General features: G+C 45.5%; 1 protein-coding gene across 2 annotated transcripts in view; it reads right to left on the bottom strand.

Annotated features, from left to right (window-relative positions):
* The window catches only part of MAP2K4 (mitogen-activated protein kinase kinase 4), a 67,072-nt gene that overhangs the window by 29,597 nt on the left and 23,184 nt on the right, over positions 1–14,291 (bottom strand). For both annotated transcript variants that reach the window (XM_056506080.1, XM_056506079.1), the window contains exon 2: positions 10,830–10,932. In XM_056506080.1, coding sequence (XP_056362055.1) covers positions 10,830–10,932 — 103 coding nt within the window. The remainder of the gene's footprint in view (positions 1–10,829; positions 10,933–14,291) is intronic.

The raw sequence follows: 14,291 nt of genomic DNA, 5'->3' as shown, positions 1-14,291 counted from the left end.
TTTATTTCCTCTCCTGGGTCACGGGCAGCTCCCTGAGAACAGCAAACAGAGACACGAGCACAGCCATAAGAACCAACAAAATAACCTCAATACAGACCATAAATAGTTTGCAAAATCATTATTACACAGCAATCACCCGATGGAATGACACTATTTCTGAGACAATTTCATTACTTTAAGAGATGCCATTTTTGCAGGATGGAGAAGATTTGACAATGGCTAACAGACAGGAAAGCTTACTGTAGCCTGCTGGAAAGTTTCTGGATGAGGTCCGCTTCTCTCCTTTTGAAACTGAACGGGACAATGTGATTACTACCCAGGGTTGCTTGTGTGTCACTTCAGCCAGGAAAAGTTGTGGAAATGACAGGAAAACATGGTGCTGTTATCACATGACACAATAACGTACAACACAATACTCAGCTAGTCACACTGTCCACTGAGCACTCAGAGGCACAAATCACAGCCAGACCTTTTTCCTTCAGTTTCCACCTAAGCAACCTCCCCTCCTTGGGGGCAAAGCAGCACCCGATGATTTGAACCTATTTTAACATATTAAGACATAAACAAGTTGTTTTCTTACAGCAATGAGAATTATTATTTCCAACTGTATTATTACTACAATTAGAAACATGCATTATTAACTTATTAGCCAAGTATCTGTATGTTAGTGACATGCTGCTTCCCTTGAGGCACATGGATCATCCCTGCTCTGCTTTTCCTGTGCTAAGGTAGATCTTACTAACAACTCTTTTTCCCTTAAAAACATTAAAAAACAAGCTTCCATCCTGAATCCACCAATCTAGGACTGGTGGTATCTCCCAGCTGGGCTTGCCATTCATCAGATCCCCTCTCCCAAATAAGTCTGAATGAACTGAACAGCTACATCCTTACTTATTCCCTCCAGAGCCCTACAATTGACAAGAGTTATCACCACTCTCCACTAGAGACTTCTCTAAGAAGAAAAATTGTATTCTGGATCTCAGAGTCCCTCAAACTGTCCAGCTCTAGAAATTTTTTTCAACATGAGGACTTGTTATCTCAGAGCAGTTGGAGGAGATTGAGTGAGATGGGCTTCTGCTAAACACTGTGTGGAGAACAACCTTGCACCACTGACCACTGCAGCCATGGACCAATGGCCAGCAAAGGTACCAGGGCTGAGCTCTGCTCAGCTCCTTGTGGGAGCCACCTGAGAGGGGCAGATAGTGAGCACTGCTAATTCAACTATAAGAAAAGGTTTAGTTTCAAATACTCTAAAGAAGGGTTTTTCTAAACCTCTAGGACAAAAAATTACAACTCAAGTCTGGTAAATTCCAGCTCCTCTTTTGGGATTTAAACTGAACAATATCCCACAAACTTTGGGCTGCATCACAGCAGGAAATAACCTAAAATTCACTGCCAAGAATGCACCTGTCATGTATTTCTTTCTGTGGCAGACAAGGACAGATGGGAGACACAGAAAGCACCTGACTGCAAGACAGAGACTGCTTATTTAGAGATGCAGCTACTTCAATGTGGTGACCAAAAGAGTCATAACAAGACCAAGTAGACCAAATTTGACTTTTATTTAAAATGTCCCTTCTCTAAGACAAAAGATTTGTGCAGAGCAGGTAAAGACTCCCAGGTTCCAGTATTGTGATGAGATTTTCCATGCTGGTCTCCTCTGTGATGGCTGCTGGGGCACGGTGCTCTCACTGACCCTTCAGAGCCAAGAGCTGGTCTGCTATAAGCTCTGCAAGGAGGCTAACAGAAAACTAAATCAATGTTCCTAGACAACCACCTTTCCCCTTTATCACTGGTGTGAAATGCCCACCTAGAATATCAGAGAGAAAAGAACACAAGCTGCTTTATAGCAAAGCCCCTGTGCTCCTCAGAGAGGCCAACCACCTTCACACTGCTGGAGCAAGAGATTTCAGGAACAAGCACTTCCAACTTGTCTCTGCAAAAGCACCACTTACACCAGGCATGAAGGACCATTTGCTCACCTGGATTTATTCCAAGCTTATCTTGGGAAGGAAGGAATTAGAACAGGCTCACCAGAAAAGACTGTATGGCATTGCCATAATCCACTGCAGACTGGCTTGGCCATTTAGATTTAGGCTGGCTATCCCAGAGGGTGGGGCACTGAACAGGATCCCCAGGGAATGGTCACAGGCCCAAGGCTGCCAGAGCTCAAGGAACATTTGGACAACACTCCCAAGCAGAGGGTGGGATTTTTGCAAGGCAAGGAGACTCAATGATCCTTGTGTGTTCTAACTCAGTTTATGCTACGATTTTATGATTTGCTCTCTCTTTACTGAAGTTTCCCAAAATGGAAAGGTGGTATGAGGCAAGAACACCCATCTGATATCAAGGATGTCTGTAGTTTTCACAGACACAATACAAAGCAAACCCAGATAATTTAAGTCCCTTTCAGAAGCCTGTTCCCCAAACAAGCAGAATAGCAAAACTAGTTCAGTCCCACAGGCCAACCTCCACCTCCCATCACCTCCATCCTGTCCACCACAAGATACTTTCTTTCCATGACCACTCTGTTCAACAGCCCATTTTCCTGTGTGCATCCTGTTCATTCAGACCCAGTGTCCTCCATGGCACATGCTGGAAGTCACTCATCTGAGCAAATAATGAGGACAGAAGTTGTTGACAAAGACCTGTGGAGTCGATGCAGTCTCTGAATCCAAAGACTCTTCTCTCTATTCTCCATTCCTCAAAGTGTACAGAAGATAAAAGCAATGACTGATTCCTTCAGTTTGAACCCACAGAGCAGAAGAGCTGACTCACTTTTCCACAGCCAGGGGAAAACAAAAGCCATTTTACTATGAGGTGGTGATTGAAGTCTGAAGAGATAAAGGATGTGCCTGTCCTGCTCTGATGAAACGTGGGATCCCAAGTACACAGAGCAGCAATGAGCAGAGTTTACTCCAAGTGCTGGTTTGTAGGGGTTTCCTGCAGCAATGTGGTTTTCCATCTGGAGTCAAAGAGCTGGAGTCCAATCAGATATGAACTGTGGTGGTCCATGCCTGATCCTCTCAGATTAACAGTGACACTGACAGTCCCTCAGGGTCAGAGCCCAGCTCCACCAGCTGCTCAACACAGCAGAGACACACAGGCACCAAGCTCAGCCCAATGCACAAGCCATGTTCTACTTTGCTACTTGCAAATAATAATTGAACAAGATACTTATCCAAAAAATGGGTGTACACACCAACCTGTGTGTACACACAAATATATTGACACACATGTATTCAGAGATGTTACACGTAACATTCCATCCCATTTTCCTTTCCAAACATCACGTTCTGCATGAGAAGCCAGCAGTTATTGCTCTTGCTCAAGGAAGAGGGGGGGAACATTGGAATATTGGGCTCTCTTCAGCCTGAGGACTCCAGCCAGGTCCCTAACACAGAATGCGAGGATGGGACAACTATGGCCCCATTGACCTTGGATCAAAAAAAAAAAATTAAAAAAAGCTTAGGAAGCAGATCAGATTCATGGGGCTACAAGAAAGGAACTACAGAAAGCCAAGAGGGCATCCCATGCTCTCAGGTAGTTTAGAAATATGAGCAAAAACATCTCCTGCTCCCTTGAAAAATTTTTATGGCAATCAGTTTCATCTGATGGGTTTTCAGAGCCTGCCTTACAAACTGATGAGCTCAGACACAGCAATGCCCAGAGTTCCCTCCTGGGCAGGATAGCAGCAGTCAGCTCAGAGCATCCTGGGACACTGGGATGCAGGAAACACACAGGTGGCTTGGGATCATTTTGATCAAAAGCTCAAATCCCAAGGACTGCTCATGGCAGGAGGGAGAAAGGGAGAAATTTTAGCAGCTTCTGGCTGTCAAATGGAATTCTGGATCTTGCCCTACCCATAAAAAGTTACTGGTGAATCATCAATCAGATAATTTGGATGCTCTGAGATGGCATGACATCTTACCTTCTCTACAAAGTATGAAATGTGAGTTATAGAACAGCTTACAGAATTTTCCAGATAAAAAACCAGTCTTAAAATAATCTGAGAATACAACAGATCCAGATGCTATTTATGGAAAAGTCCAACATGAATGCAGCTGTGGTCTCTCACTTTCTTGTGAGCCCTCCAGAGAAGACAGGTATTTTTCAGTGTCCTGAAGGCTCTGAAAGTCTCCACACACCAAGATTTACAACCAGTTTTCCTAGAGCCTGTACACAGCTGTCCTTGAGGGTACATGCAGCACCTCAAAATAAAGGTAAGGAAAGAAGGGGAGAAAATTTTGCTTCTGGTAACAAAACAGCATGAAGGCAAGAGCTGAGACCAACTCTGAAACTGCTCAACCTACTTTCCCTGCTTTGAAACAAGCACCATACCAGTTACATCTTGGTGTGAGTTGGGCAGCTGTGCCAGGAGCAGAGGTGTCCCCTGGATGTGTGAAGAGGGCTGAAGCTCAGGAGTTCCTGGGATCTGTTGCACACTTATGGGACAGCTCTGCTCCTGCCAGAGCCAACACTACCTTGGAACCATCAGGACACAACCACAAGATTTACATAAACTCAAAATTCTTAAACCACACCAAATCCTCTGCAGTTTGAAGCCCTGAACTGCTTTCAAAGAAAGGCAGCACCATCCCTCACCTCACGCACAGCAAGTAGAGAATGGGGGAAATTCCAATTCTTCATGGCCAGGATGACAGACTTCCCTAAACTGCTTTCCTCAGCAGACTACACAGGGTATATCAAAGCACTGACTTGGTATTCAGGTTTATAAACCTGTGCTTTTGGAACCAAGCTGACTAAGCAACGAAAATGGTCACCCCCAGCTCTCCTTCAGGCTCTGGAGCATGACATGTACCTCCAAAGGGGCAACTTCTTCCTGCACAGGCTACAGACACTGGGCTTTTGCCAGGAGCATGGATGGAGTAAAGGATGGAGCCAGGGAAAGACCTGGCCAACCACAGGTCACCCACAGAGCCATGTCACTGGATGAGGGGGAGGCAGCACAGCTCACCAAAAGCCAGGCATGAGAAGGGAACTCTAGAGGAAACTCCTACCCAAGGGAAACATCTGTCCAGACACTCTATGTCCCAGCAAGACCACACTGATGGAGATTCCATGTTGAATTAAGTCAAGTGCAATGAATTTCCAGTTCATTGCTCTACCTTTCTCATTCCCACTGACCCAGAATGCTTCACCCCTATCCATACCATGCAACTCAGTAAGAAAAAAATCTGGTAGCCAACTCAAAACCACTACCCTTGAGTGACTTACCCCAGACACCACCTTAAATGTCCCTGGAAAAGTGAGGACAACACTATCAGAAATACCTTTACAAGTAACACATCTCTGCCACTACTCCATCCCACCTTCTTTTGCCCAACATGCCATGAAGGACAGCCCTGAGAAGGCAGCCCAAGCATGAGCCATTGCACCTTGAATTAGGAACTGCAAGATGTTCATGCCTTGGTGTGTGAGACATCTGTGCCCCAGCTCAGTGGCCAAGGATGGCTGTGTTGCCAAGAGGGCCCACAGGGACAGGCACAGAAGCCTCCAGCCTGTCTCACCCTGGATAACCCAATGTCTCTGGCACCATGGCTCCTCTGCACCCCAGTACCCAGCTGCTGTCCCTGTCTGGGCAGGACAGGTCATGTCTCAGTGCTCTGGAAGGAGACTTGCTACCATCACCATCCTCTCACCCATCACTGCTCTTCCCACCATGGAGGGGACAGGCCTACCCCAAGCCCTGGGCAGGGGTCTTGTTATGCATCACACTGAGAGGGTCAAGGCTGCAAGGTCCAAATTCTGCCCCCAAATGAGCAGCTCTGACCATGGCTGTGTGCACAAGAACCAGGACAGCAGCTCCCAACCACGCCCAGGTGGGACAGGTAACACAGAGCTACCTGAGGATCATAGATCAGAGATCCTTGTTGAACTCCCCATCTCCTCTGGTCTAACCTCTGCCTCTTCCAAAAGATAGCATGTCCCAATTTCCCACCCACAGGATGGGGATTGCAGAGATTTGTGCAACATTTATAACTGCACAGGTCAATCACTCAGCACCTGTGAAACACTTGGAACCCATGGGAGTCAGGTTATTACCTAACATCAGGCTGGATTTGGTTTAGACACCCAAGGGTGGCTCACTAGTTTCCAGAAGCTCTGATGAACCCAGGCCCCTGCAGTGCGGCAGAAAGGTCACAAAGTGCTCAGCACCCTTGAAAAATTCATGTGAATTAGCTGAATGGAGATACACAACATCCAAACTCTGGTTCCAGACACAGACGGTCCAAGGTCAGAAGCTGAGTGCTGGGATATCAAACCCTTACAGAAAGAACAGTCCTACCAGGGCAGTGAAGCTCCAAGGAATCTGGAAGCTGCCAGACAAGTTTAACTTGGAAGCTGCAGACAGCAAAAAGCTCCTCTGCAGAGAGGATTTGCACTTAAGGAATACCAAAACTTAGAAAGCTAAAAAAAAAAAATAACCAGCAACAAAAAAAACCCAGACCTTAAAGCAGTACATTCAGTGAAAATCTCACACTGACTCTGGCAACACCTTCTCTGAAGCAGTGACCTACTTGAAGCCAGAGATACTCAAGTCTGTTACAGACACAATCTCTGTCATGCAGAGATCACTGGCCAAATGAACTTGTAAACTCTTGGAGGGAAGAGGAAGGTTCAATACAAGGCAAAATTCATCCATTTTCAAAAAATGCTTCTGAAAAAATTACAGAAGAAACATTGTTCCAGCACTGATGATGTTTGTATGAAAAGTGAAAGTTTGGTTACCAAAGGCTCTCTCAAACACTGAAATGTCTCTGCTGAGGCCTTGGAGGTTGCATTTCACTTGTGCTGATTTGAAAATACAAGTTATTACATTCAGATTCTGCAATTTTCAGGAAACAGGAAAGATTTAGTCACAGAAAAAAAAATTAAATTCTTGGTACCTCTGGCTCTGAATTCTGCCTCCAAGGCTTCCAGGCAGTACTCCCTGCCACAGGAAGGTATCACACAGCAGAAAGGTAACAGAAATCAGTATTAATAAAGATGTGAAGTGACAATTACAGAAATGAGGAAGAGACAGAGAAATATTTACAGGAAAATTCACACCAGTAGTAGGGAACGTGCCAGTTAAGGACATTCCCCTTTGGGGTTTAAGTTTTGGGTTTGCTTTTTTTTTTTCCAAAAATGTTAGGAACTCTCGCAGGTTACTTCCTAAAGAACTCCACCAGCTACAGCCTGACCCCACACACCAGAAGAGTATGGGAAAGCCTAAGAGGAGATTAAAAGAGCAATAGACACAGCAGAGAGGCTTTGGGACAGCCAGAAAAAAACCTTCCCAGTAATAACAGTCCCTGAACTATACAGAAAAAAAAGAAGCAGCAGAGTCTGATATGCAACTGGACCTTCACTGGCTTTTGAAGAATCCAGCTCTGGCAGTTCAGTAGAACATCCAGCACATTCTTGGGGCAGCTCTCTGGAAAGTCTGTGACTCTCCGGGTGTCACAAGGAGAAGCTCCATGCAGGGCAGCTCTGGACAGCTTAAGCCCCAATAAATTCATGAAGACACTCACAGGTTATAGGGAGACTGTGGAGCTCAACTGGACACCAGCCACGTCAAACATCAAGTTTGTACATTAAGAGAGATTCGTTCATTTTGTCACCTTTCCAGGGGAAACTGCAATGCTCTGGTAATCAGGTTCTCAAGAGGTGGCAACTCAGAGTCAAAAGACTTCCCAGCCAGCAGACAGAGCACTCAAGAAGCAGCATGCTGTCAGCCAAATGCCAAACATTCTCTGTGCTTGCCCATTTCCTAGGTTGACCTAAATCCTCTAAGTCAACATCCAAGTATCACTGCACAAGAATAAAGCTTTCCAGAAAACCAAAAATCTCATCTACAGCCACATGGTTCCACCTTGGTTTCAAGAGCTATGGGCAGCACAGCCCAGCCAGAAATCCTGCCATGCACAGCCACAGTGACACCTCACCACATCACTCCTGTTAGTGTGATCTGAATCTCCTTTTAGCAAAGGCAACCAGCTGCAAGCAGCTCTGTAAAGCTTCCAAATAGATAACGGAGTAATCTAATTTTGTTTGTGACCTAAATCCTACTTGGACACAGGACAGATGAGGTAAAAGGTGGGATGCTTTCCAGTTGGTATAATGGGTTGGAATTTGAAGAGCTCACCCTAACCATGGCTTGTGTCCTCCAGCCTCTGCAACGTCTGCTGCAGGGAAAACAAAGTTAGCAGCTGTTAATCTGGTCTAACTGACAAAGTCAGCCTGAACTCACAAGAGCTGTGGGCTAACCTGGCAGGTCTCTACAGCCTCCACTGCTCCCCAGCCTGCACAGTATGGTGATCACATAGCCTCACTGACTCTCATTAGCCATCAGTAAAATTCTTACCTCTTTTCTAGACTGCATCCTCCCACCAGTAAAACTCATACCTCTTCTCTAGACTGCATCCTTTCAAGCATGAATTATATTCCCCAACTACTGTCTGTAATTCAGGCTCTATTCTACCTTGCCCTGTACAGGCCACATGTAAAATTATGTTTACAAATGTGCTGGATGCCCTACAGACAGGCAGGAAACATATCATGCCTAGATGAAAATCTCTTTGCACTTAAGCAGATTTGATGGCAGCAGTTCCAGCTGAACCAAACAAGACACACCTCCTCCACCACATGCAGTCAGAGAACCACAATGAACCTTCCTTCCAAATCCCTGCCTCGCCTTCTGCTGCTCAACACAGGCAGAAGCAACAGGATACCCCTGGATCAGTGGATCCAAACCACAGAATCGCAGATTTCATGTGAGAAATTAACCTCGCTGTATCTTCAGATCCACCCATCTGGACCAACAGGGCCTGTCCAGGACAATCCCCAGCAGTGGAGCCAGTGCTCATTTTGGGAGGACACCCAGGCTGCTGGGCTCCACCGGGCTGAGAAGTGGCTTGGTGAACAGAAACACACTCTGTGTCAGGAGCACTCCGGGCAAGGAGGTCTGAAATATCCAAAATATTCAAATCCAAAGTCTAGAAAAGGTTTCTAGTCTACTGAGGAAAAAGTCATTCCAGCATCTCAGGGAGGAAGGCAGGAGACAGATACATCAGCTGCGAGACAAACACTTGACAGAAGCATGCAGCCAGAAGATGTCAACACTGCTTCTGAGGAACAGCACCCGCTGTGGACACAGAAAGGGCACGAGGACAATCTGCTGCATCCAAGCTCAGCCAGCTTCACCACAGAGAAAGCAACCCAGCTAACAGCATCCTTCTCTTTCAAACAGAAATGGCCATTACAGCTTGCAGCCTCCCAAGAAAGCTTTAGCACAGACACATCACCATCAATTCTGGCACTCGAACAGCTATCGTATCAACCCAAAACACCTGCAAGCTCTCAGACCTAGTAACACCATTAACCAGCCCAGGATCCAATCCCTGCCAACAACTGCAACTCCCACAGAGAAAGAGTAGTGTCTTGGACAGTGTTGACAATCACTTGCACAAACATGAAACTTCAGATGTCATAGACTAACAATGAAAGCTCTTCTGTGCTAGACAGGAAGCACTGCAACTTCCAGTGAATCCAAGACAGAAATCTGCACAGATAAACACAGAAAAGTCAAATCCCTATAGATGGCTGATGGTGGGGACTCTCTAGCTGAGACTAAGTCCTTTATTTAATGAACTAACAAGGTCAGAGAAATGAAAGAGCCCCAGAAGGGGTTCTGCAGAAAATCTTTACAAGAGTTTGATAATGTGATGAGACACAAAAAGTTAATATCTAAATGTGAGCTCTATAACCAATAAGAACACTATATCAGAGAGGAGAGAGAAGGAAAGAGGACAACTTGCTGGACAGATCACTCAAGATTTTAAGAATCATCTAAAGTATGTTATTAAATTTCTCTTATATTGTAATTACTATCAATAACTCATCAGAAACAAGTTCCTAACTTGATAAAAGCCTGTTTGAAAATCCCCAGCAAAAAGAAACTCCCAGGAACAGAGCCCAGCAGATATGTCCTGGGGAAGCAGAAGGCACTGAGCTCCAGGACAGAGGCAGTGACATGCAGAGCCAAGCAGGAGCAGCCTGTGACAGGGACACTCCAGAGAGCCCAGGCAGCAGGGAGGCTACAGGTGCAGTTTCTGAGACTTGACACTGACAAAACTCCTGAGACCTTAGAGAAGAAAAATGTGGGACACCTTTTGCATGCTTGCTGCATCTGCCACAGGGACTGGCTGCAGAGCAGCACTGTCCAACTAGATTGGTGGATCTGAGGATACAAAGCTGATCTTTTTTGGTACTGATGCACCCTGGTAACTACTAGAGTCAGGAACAGCTCTGTGTCACACAGGCTTTGGACAGGGATATCCTGGGGCTAAACTGACTAGAAAACTCACTGAGACCTAATCTCTGCATAACTCCCCTAACATCTCCCTGTTGCTAAAATGATAGTCCTCAACCTTTGTCTGTTTTAGTGCTGAAAATTTTATCACAGTTATGGCTTTCACAAGTAACACAGAAACAATAAATTCTAACAAAAAGTAATAAGCTGAATAAAGAGATAGGAAAATAACAGTGAATCAGTCTAGACACTAATTGCAAGTATATTTAGCATTATCAGCTACAATACTCAATTCAATCAATTCTGGAAGACATTAGCTCCAGTGTAAACCAAGAAGATCCCAATTTAACCTTTTTTCTAATTCTGGAAAAAAATCTTTTACAGTGACTCAAAGAGAGATTTAAACAACCTACAAATAACTGGACTAATCAAACTGCATGTAACTAACACTGAGTGTTGGCTAATTCATTTCAAAGTTGTTCCACTAGTTTGCCATTGGCTTTATACTCACATGTGTGGATTTTGGAAAGGAACTCCAGAAGTATTTAGAGTAAATCTTGCTGTGGACTTGAAAGGTGGATTTGCAAAATTTAACTTCAGCGCTTTGCGTTTACCTGGGAGACAACGAAAATAAAGTAAACTTTTTGTCAGCACAAAATATTGAGAGCATCTGGAAATAAACAGAAAAAAAATGACATATTGTAAGAAAAGATTTTATATTTTACAACGTTTGCAAATCATAACTTGTGTTAAGGACACGGGGATGCTGACACAGAGTCAGCTCTCATACCAAGGTCTTCCCCAGCTCATTCCAATGCAGTTGCCAAAGCAAGGCATCCACAGCATCTCCAGGAGAACCTGGATCACCTGCCAGGGCTCCAGCAATCACAGCACCTCCAGCCCCAGGGCTCAGCATCCTCCATGTACACCCATGGGACACAGAGACCAAACTTTCCACACACAGCCTGGGCTTACCACCAGACCCAGGGGGATGGCACTGAAGAGGGAAAGGGCACCTTGGGATTTCTTTTACACTCCAAGCACAGGGGTCCTATTGAGGTTCCTGACCCTCCTCAGGCTAGCAGCAAATGGAGATAACCAGGGATATCTGTGTGCTCCTTCTGCCAAGCAAGCTGCCAAGCAGAGAGTACTGGAGGAGTGACCAGTGAGGGAAAGCTCTGCAGCCAACTGAGGAAGTGGGGGAAACACAAAATAAATAAAAAGTAGTGTGGGAGGGGTCCTGGTCCCTGCTCCAGCCACTGGTTCTGTAATTTCCACTGAAGGTGAGATGACCTGCTCAAGCAACAGCAGGATCAGGACTACAAAGGCATTTTTCCCTCCCCAGCCCTCCCACTGGGGTACAGAATCCCCTGTCTTGTTGCCATTCACCCACAGGAAACTTGCACTCCTCCACACCATAACACCTGAAATGAGGCCTCTTCTCCCCCCACCTTCCCAGGAGCCCAAAACTGAATCCCCTCCCAGTTTCTCACTGACTGGGTGATGTCTTTGGGTTGGAAAGGTCCTTCAAGATTAACTCACTCCAAGCCCTGGCATGGGCAGGAACACCTTCCATTAGGTCAGGCTGATCAAAGCCCTATCCAACCTGACTTTGAATGATGAGACAACCACAGCTTCTCTGGGCAGCCTCAGCACTCCCACTGTAACAACCCATCTCAATCTGACACCAAGGACACTCAGCCAGCACAGCAGAGCACTTTGTGCTTGTCCCCTGAGCAAAGCAGGCAGCTGAGGGCAGGTCTGCAGCAAGCAGAGAGCCCTGTGTGAGTGCACACCACCAACCATGGCCTGACCCACCTCCCACACCTCTTCTGTCCTCTGAGGGCACCTCCCCCTCACACAGAGAAAAACCAGACCGAGTGCTTGGCTGCAAAGGGTCTGGGGGATGCAAGGTTACCCCTGAAACCTCCCCCCAGGGCTGCCCTACAGGCACAGGGGCGGTGCTGGGCAGGAGAATTCTCCATGGAGAATGGCCACACAGCCCCTAGCTCACCAGTCCTGCCATGGCAGCACACATCTGCCCTCAGAGGGCTCCAGGGATTGCTTCCATTATCCTTTGAGTCTGTTCCATTCACACACCTGACACTCAGTCCAGGGCAGTTACATGGTGTTCTAAGATTTTCCCTTTCTCACAGCAATGTTTACACAGCTCAGGTGAACATGAGACTTAAAGTGGCCCAAGACTAAAACTGACAGTATTAACTACAAACCCTCATCAGAAAATCTCCTCACAGCCTGCTCCTATTCTTACTATTTGTAAACTTTATATACCAGCTTTCTTTGCTGTTTTTACTTAGGGACAGAACACTTCATAACACAGTTAAATATTGGTCTAATGATTTCTACCTCAGTAGGTTTCTAAAGGTAGTTTCAATTATGTTGATCCACCATCTGAAGATGGATTTTCTACAAATCCCACAAATACAGAAGCTTAGGCTGCCCCTGGGAAGCAAACAGGATGGTTTGTTTCAGCTCAGCTGATGAACTAGGAATGTGACTGGGAAAAACGAACATCCTGAGAAATGCCAGGAATTTCCATCCAGCACAGATCACATGTAAGTGAAACAACAGACTCAAATGCAGCAAAGTCTGAGGAGAGCCAAAGCAAACTGCGTTCCCCAGCAGCCTTCTGTAGCTTTAGCTCTGGACTCCAAACTTTGAGTTTCATCCTAAAAAAGACTTTTGACTCCATGTCTCTATTCCTTGGAGACACACCATTCAAACTGGAGGCACAAGAGCCCCTTTAGATGCAGGAGTTTCACTGTGATTTTGCTACACACAGGTTCATTACAGACCATCCTGCCTCACTACAACAGAGGTGTGGAGATTATGGTGTTTCTGGAATTCACTTATGCCCAACACCACCTAGGCTGTGTGACCAAAACTGTCTGAAAATGTGCTGCAGAAATATCCATCCTATATAAATTGTCTTTTAAAGGTTCTACTAACTTAACACATTATTCTAATCATCAGTTGTTAGAACATCTACTTCTCTGAACTTTTACAGTAAAAATTATGGGAGAGAATGATTTGGAAGAAACCAAAACTAACTCTGGAATAGATCACTTTTTCACAAATTAGGGTAATCCTCAACACCAGACCTGAAATGATGAAGTTTCCTATTGGTCTTCCCAACTGTGACTACTGCATTTGTTCAGCTGCATGTTAATGGTTATACCAAGTCCAGACCATATCTGAAAACAGGATGGCTTGGACTTTGGCTGAGCAGAAGTGACAACTACTACCTTACATTTTAAGGGAATCTAAACAGGATTATATCCTATGTTAGGCTGCTCTCCAATAAGAAAAAAAGGCAGCCAAAGATAGCTTTCTGGTGTAAAAAAGTTAACCTACTCGTAAGGATAGCAATCTTCAAATCATCCCAGCCTTAAAGTGGTAGTGGTGTCCTCAAAACAATTTTTGAAAGGATGTCATCATTCCACCACCAGGCCTGTGCATGGAACCAAAGTTCAGGAGTGATGCCTTGTGTCCCCAGATGCACAGCCCTTGGCATTGTACAGATCACACCAAAAGACACTGGGAAAAGCACCTACATAACAGCCCCAGAAAAATTTGGGCTCACAGCACCCCTTGCTCTTGCTGCACTGGTGAATGGGTGCTAGGCCAAGGACAGGATTATTTATGTGATGCTATCCATCATCAGAATTAATCCAAGCACTTGGCTCTGCAGTTAAGTTCTCATCACAGTGAGGCCCCTTTACCACCATCACAGCCAACCAATCTCACACAAGAAACAGCTGTCTAGCAGGTCACATGCAGGCCAGAAGTATTTCTCCAGAGTTAGATTGTGTGCTACTATTTTTACTTCACCTAGTTCATCTATGTTTTACAGAATCACAAAATCATTAAGACTGAAAAGACCTCTCAGATCACCAAGTCCAACCATCACCCCAGCACCACTTTGCTCATTAAACCCTGGCCCCCAGCACCA

Source organism: Oenanthe melanoleuca, chromosome 18, assembly GCF_029582105.1.
Source record: "Oenanthe melanoleuca isolate GR-GAL-2019-014 chromosome 18, OMel1.0, whole genome shotgun sequence".
Taxonomy (NCBI): Eukaryota; Metazoa; Chordata; class Aves; order Passeriformes; family Muscicapidae; genus Oenanthe; species Oenanthe melanoleuca.
Note: the sequence above shows the minus strand (reverse complement) of the source record. Positions and strands in the feature narration are given on the sequence as shown.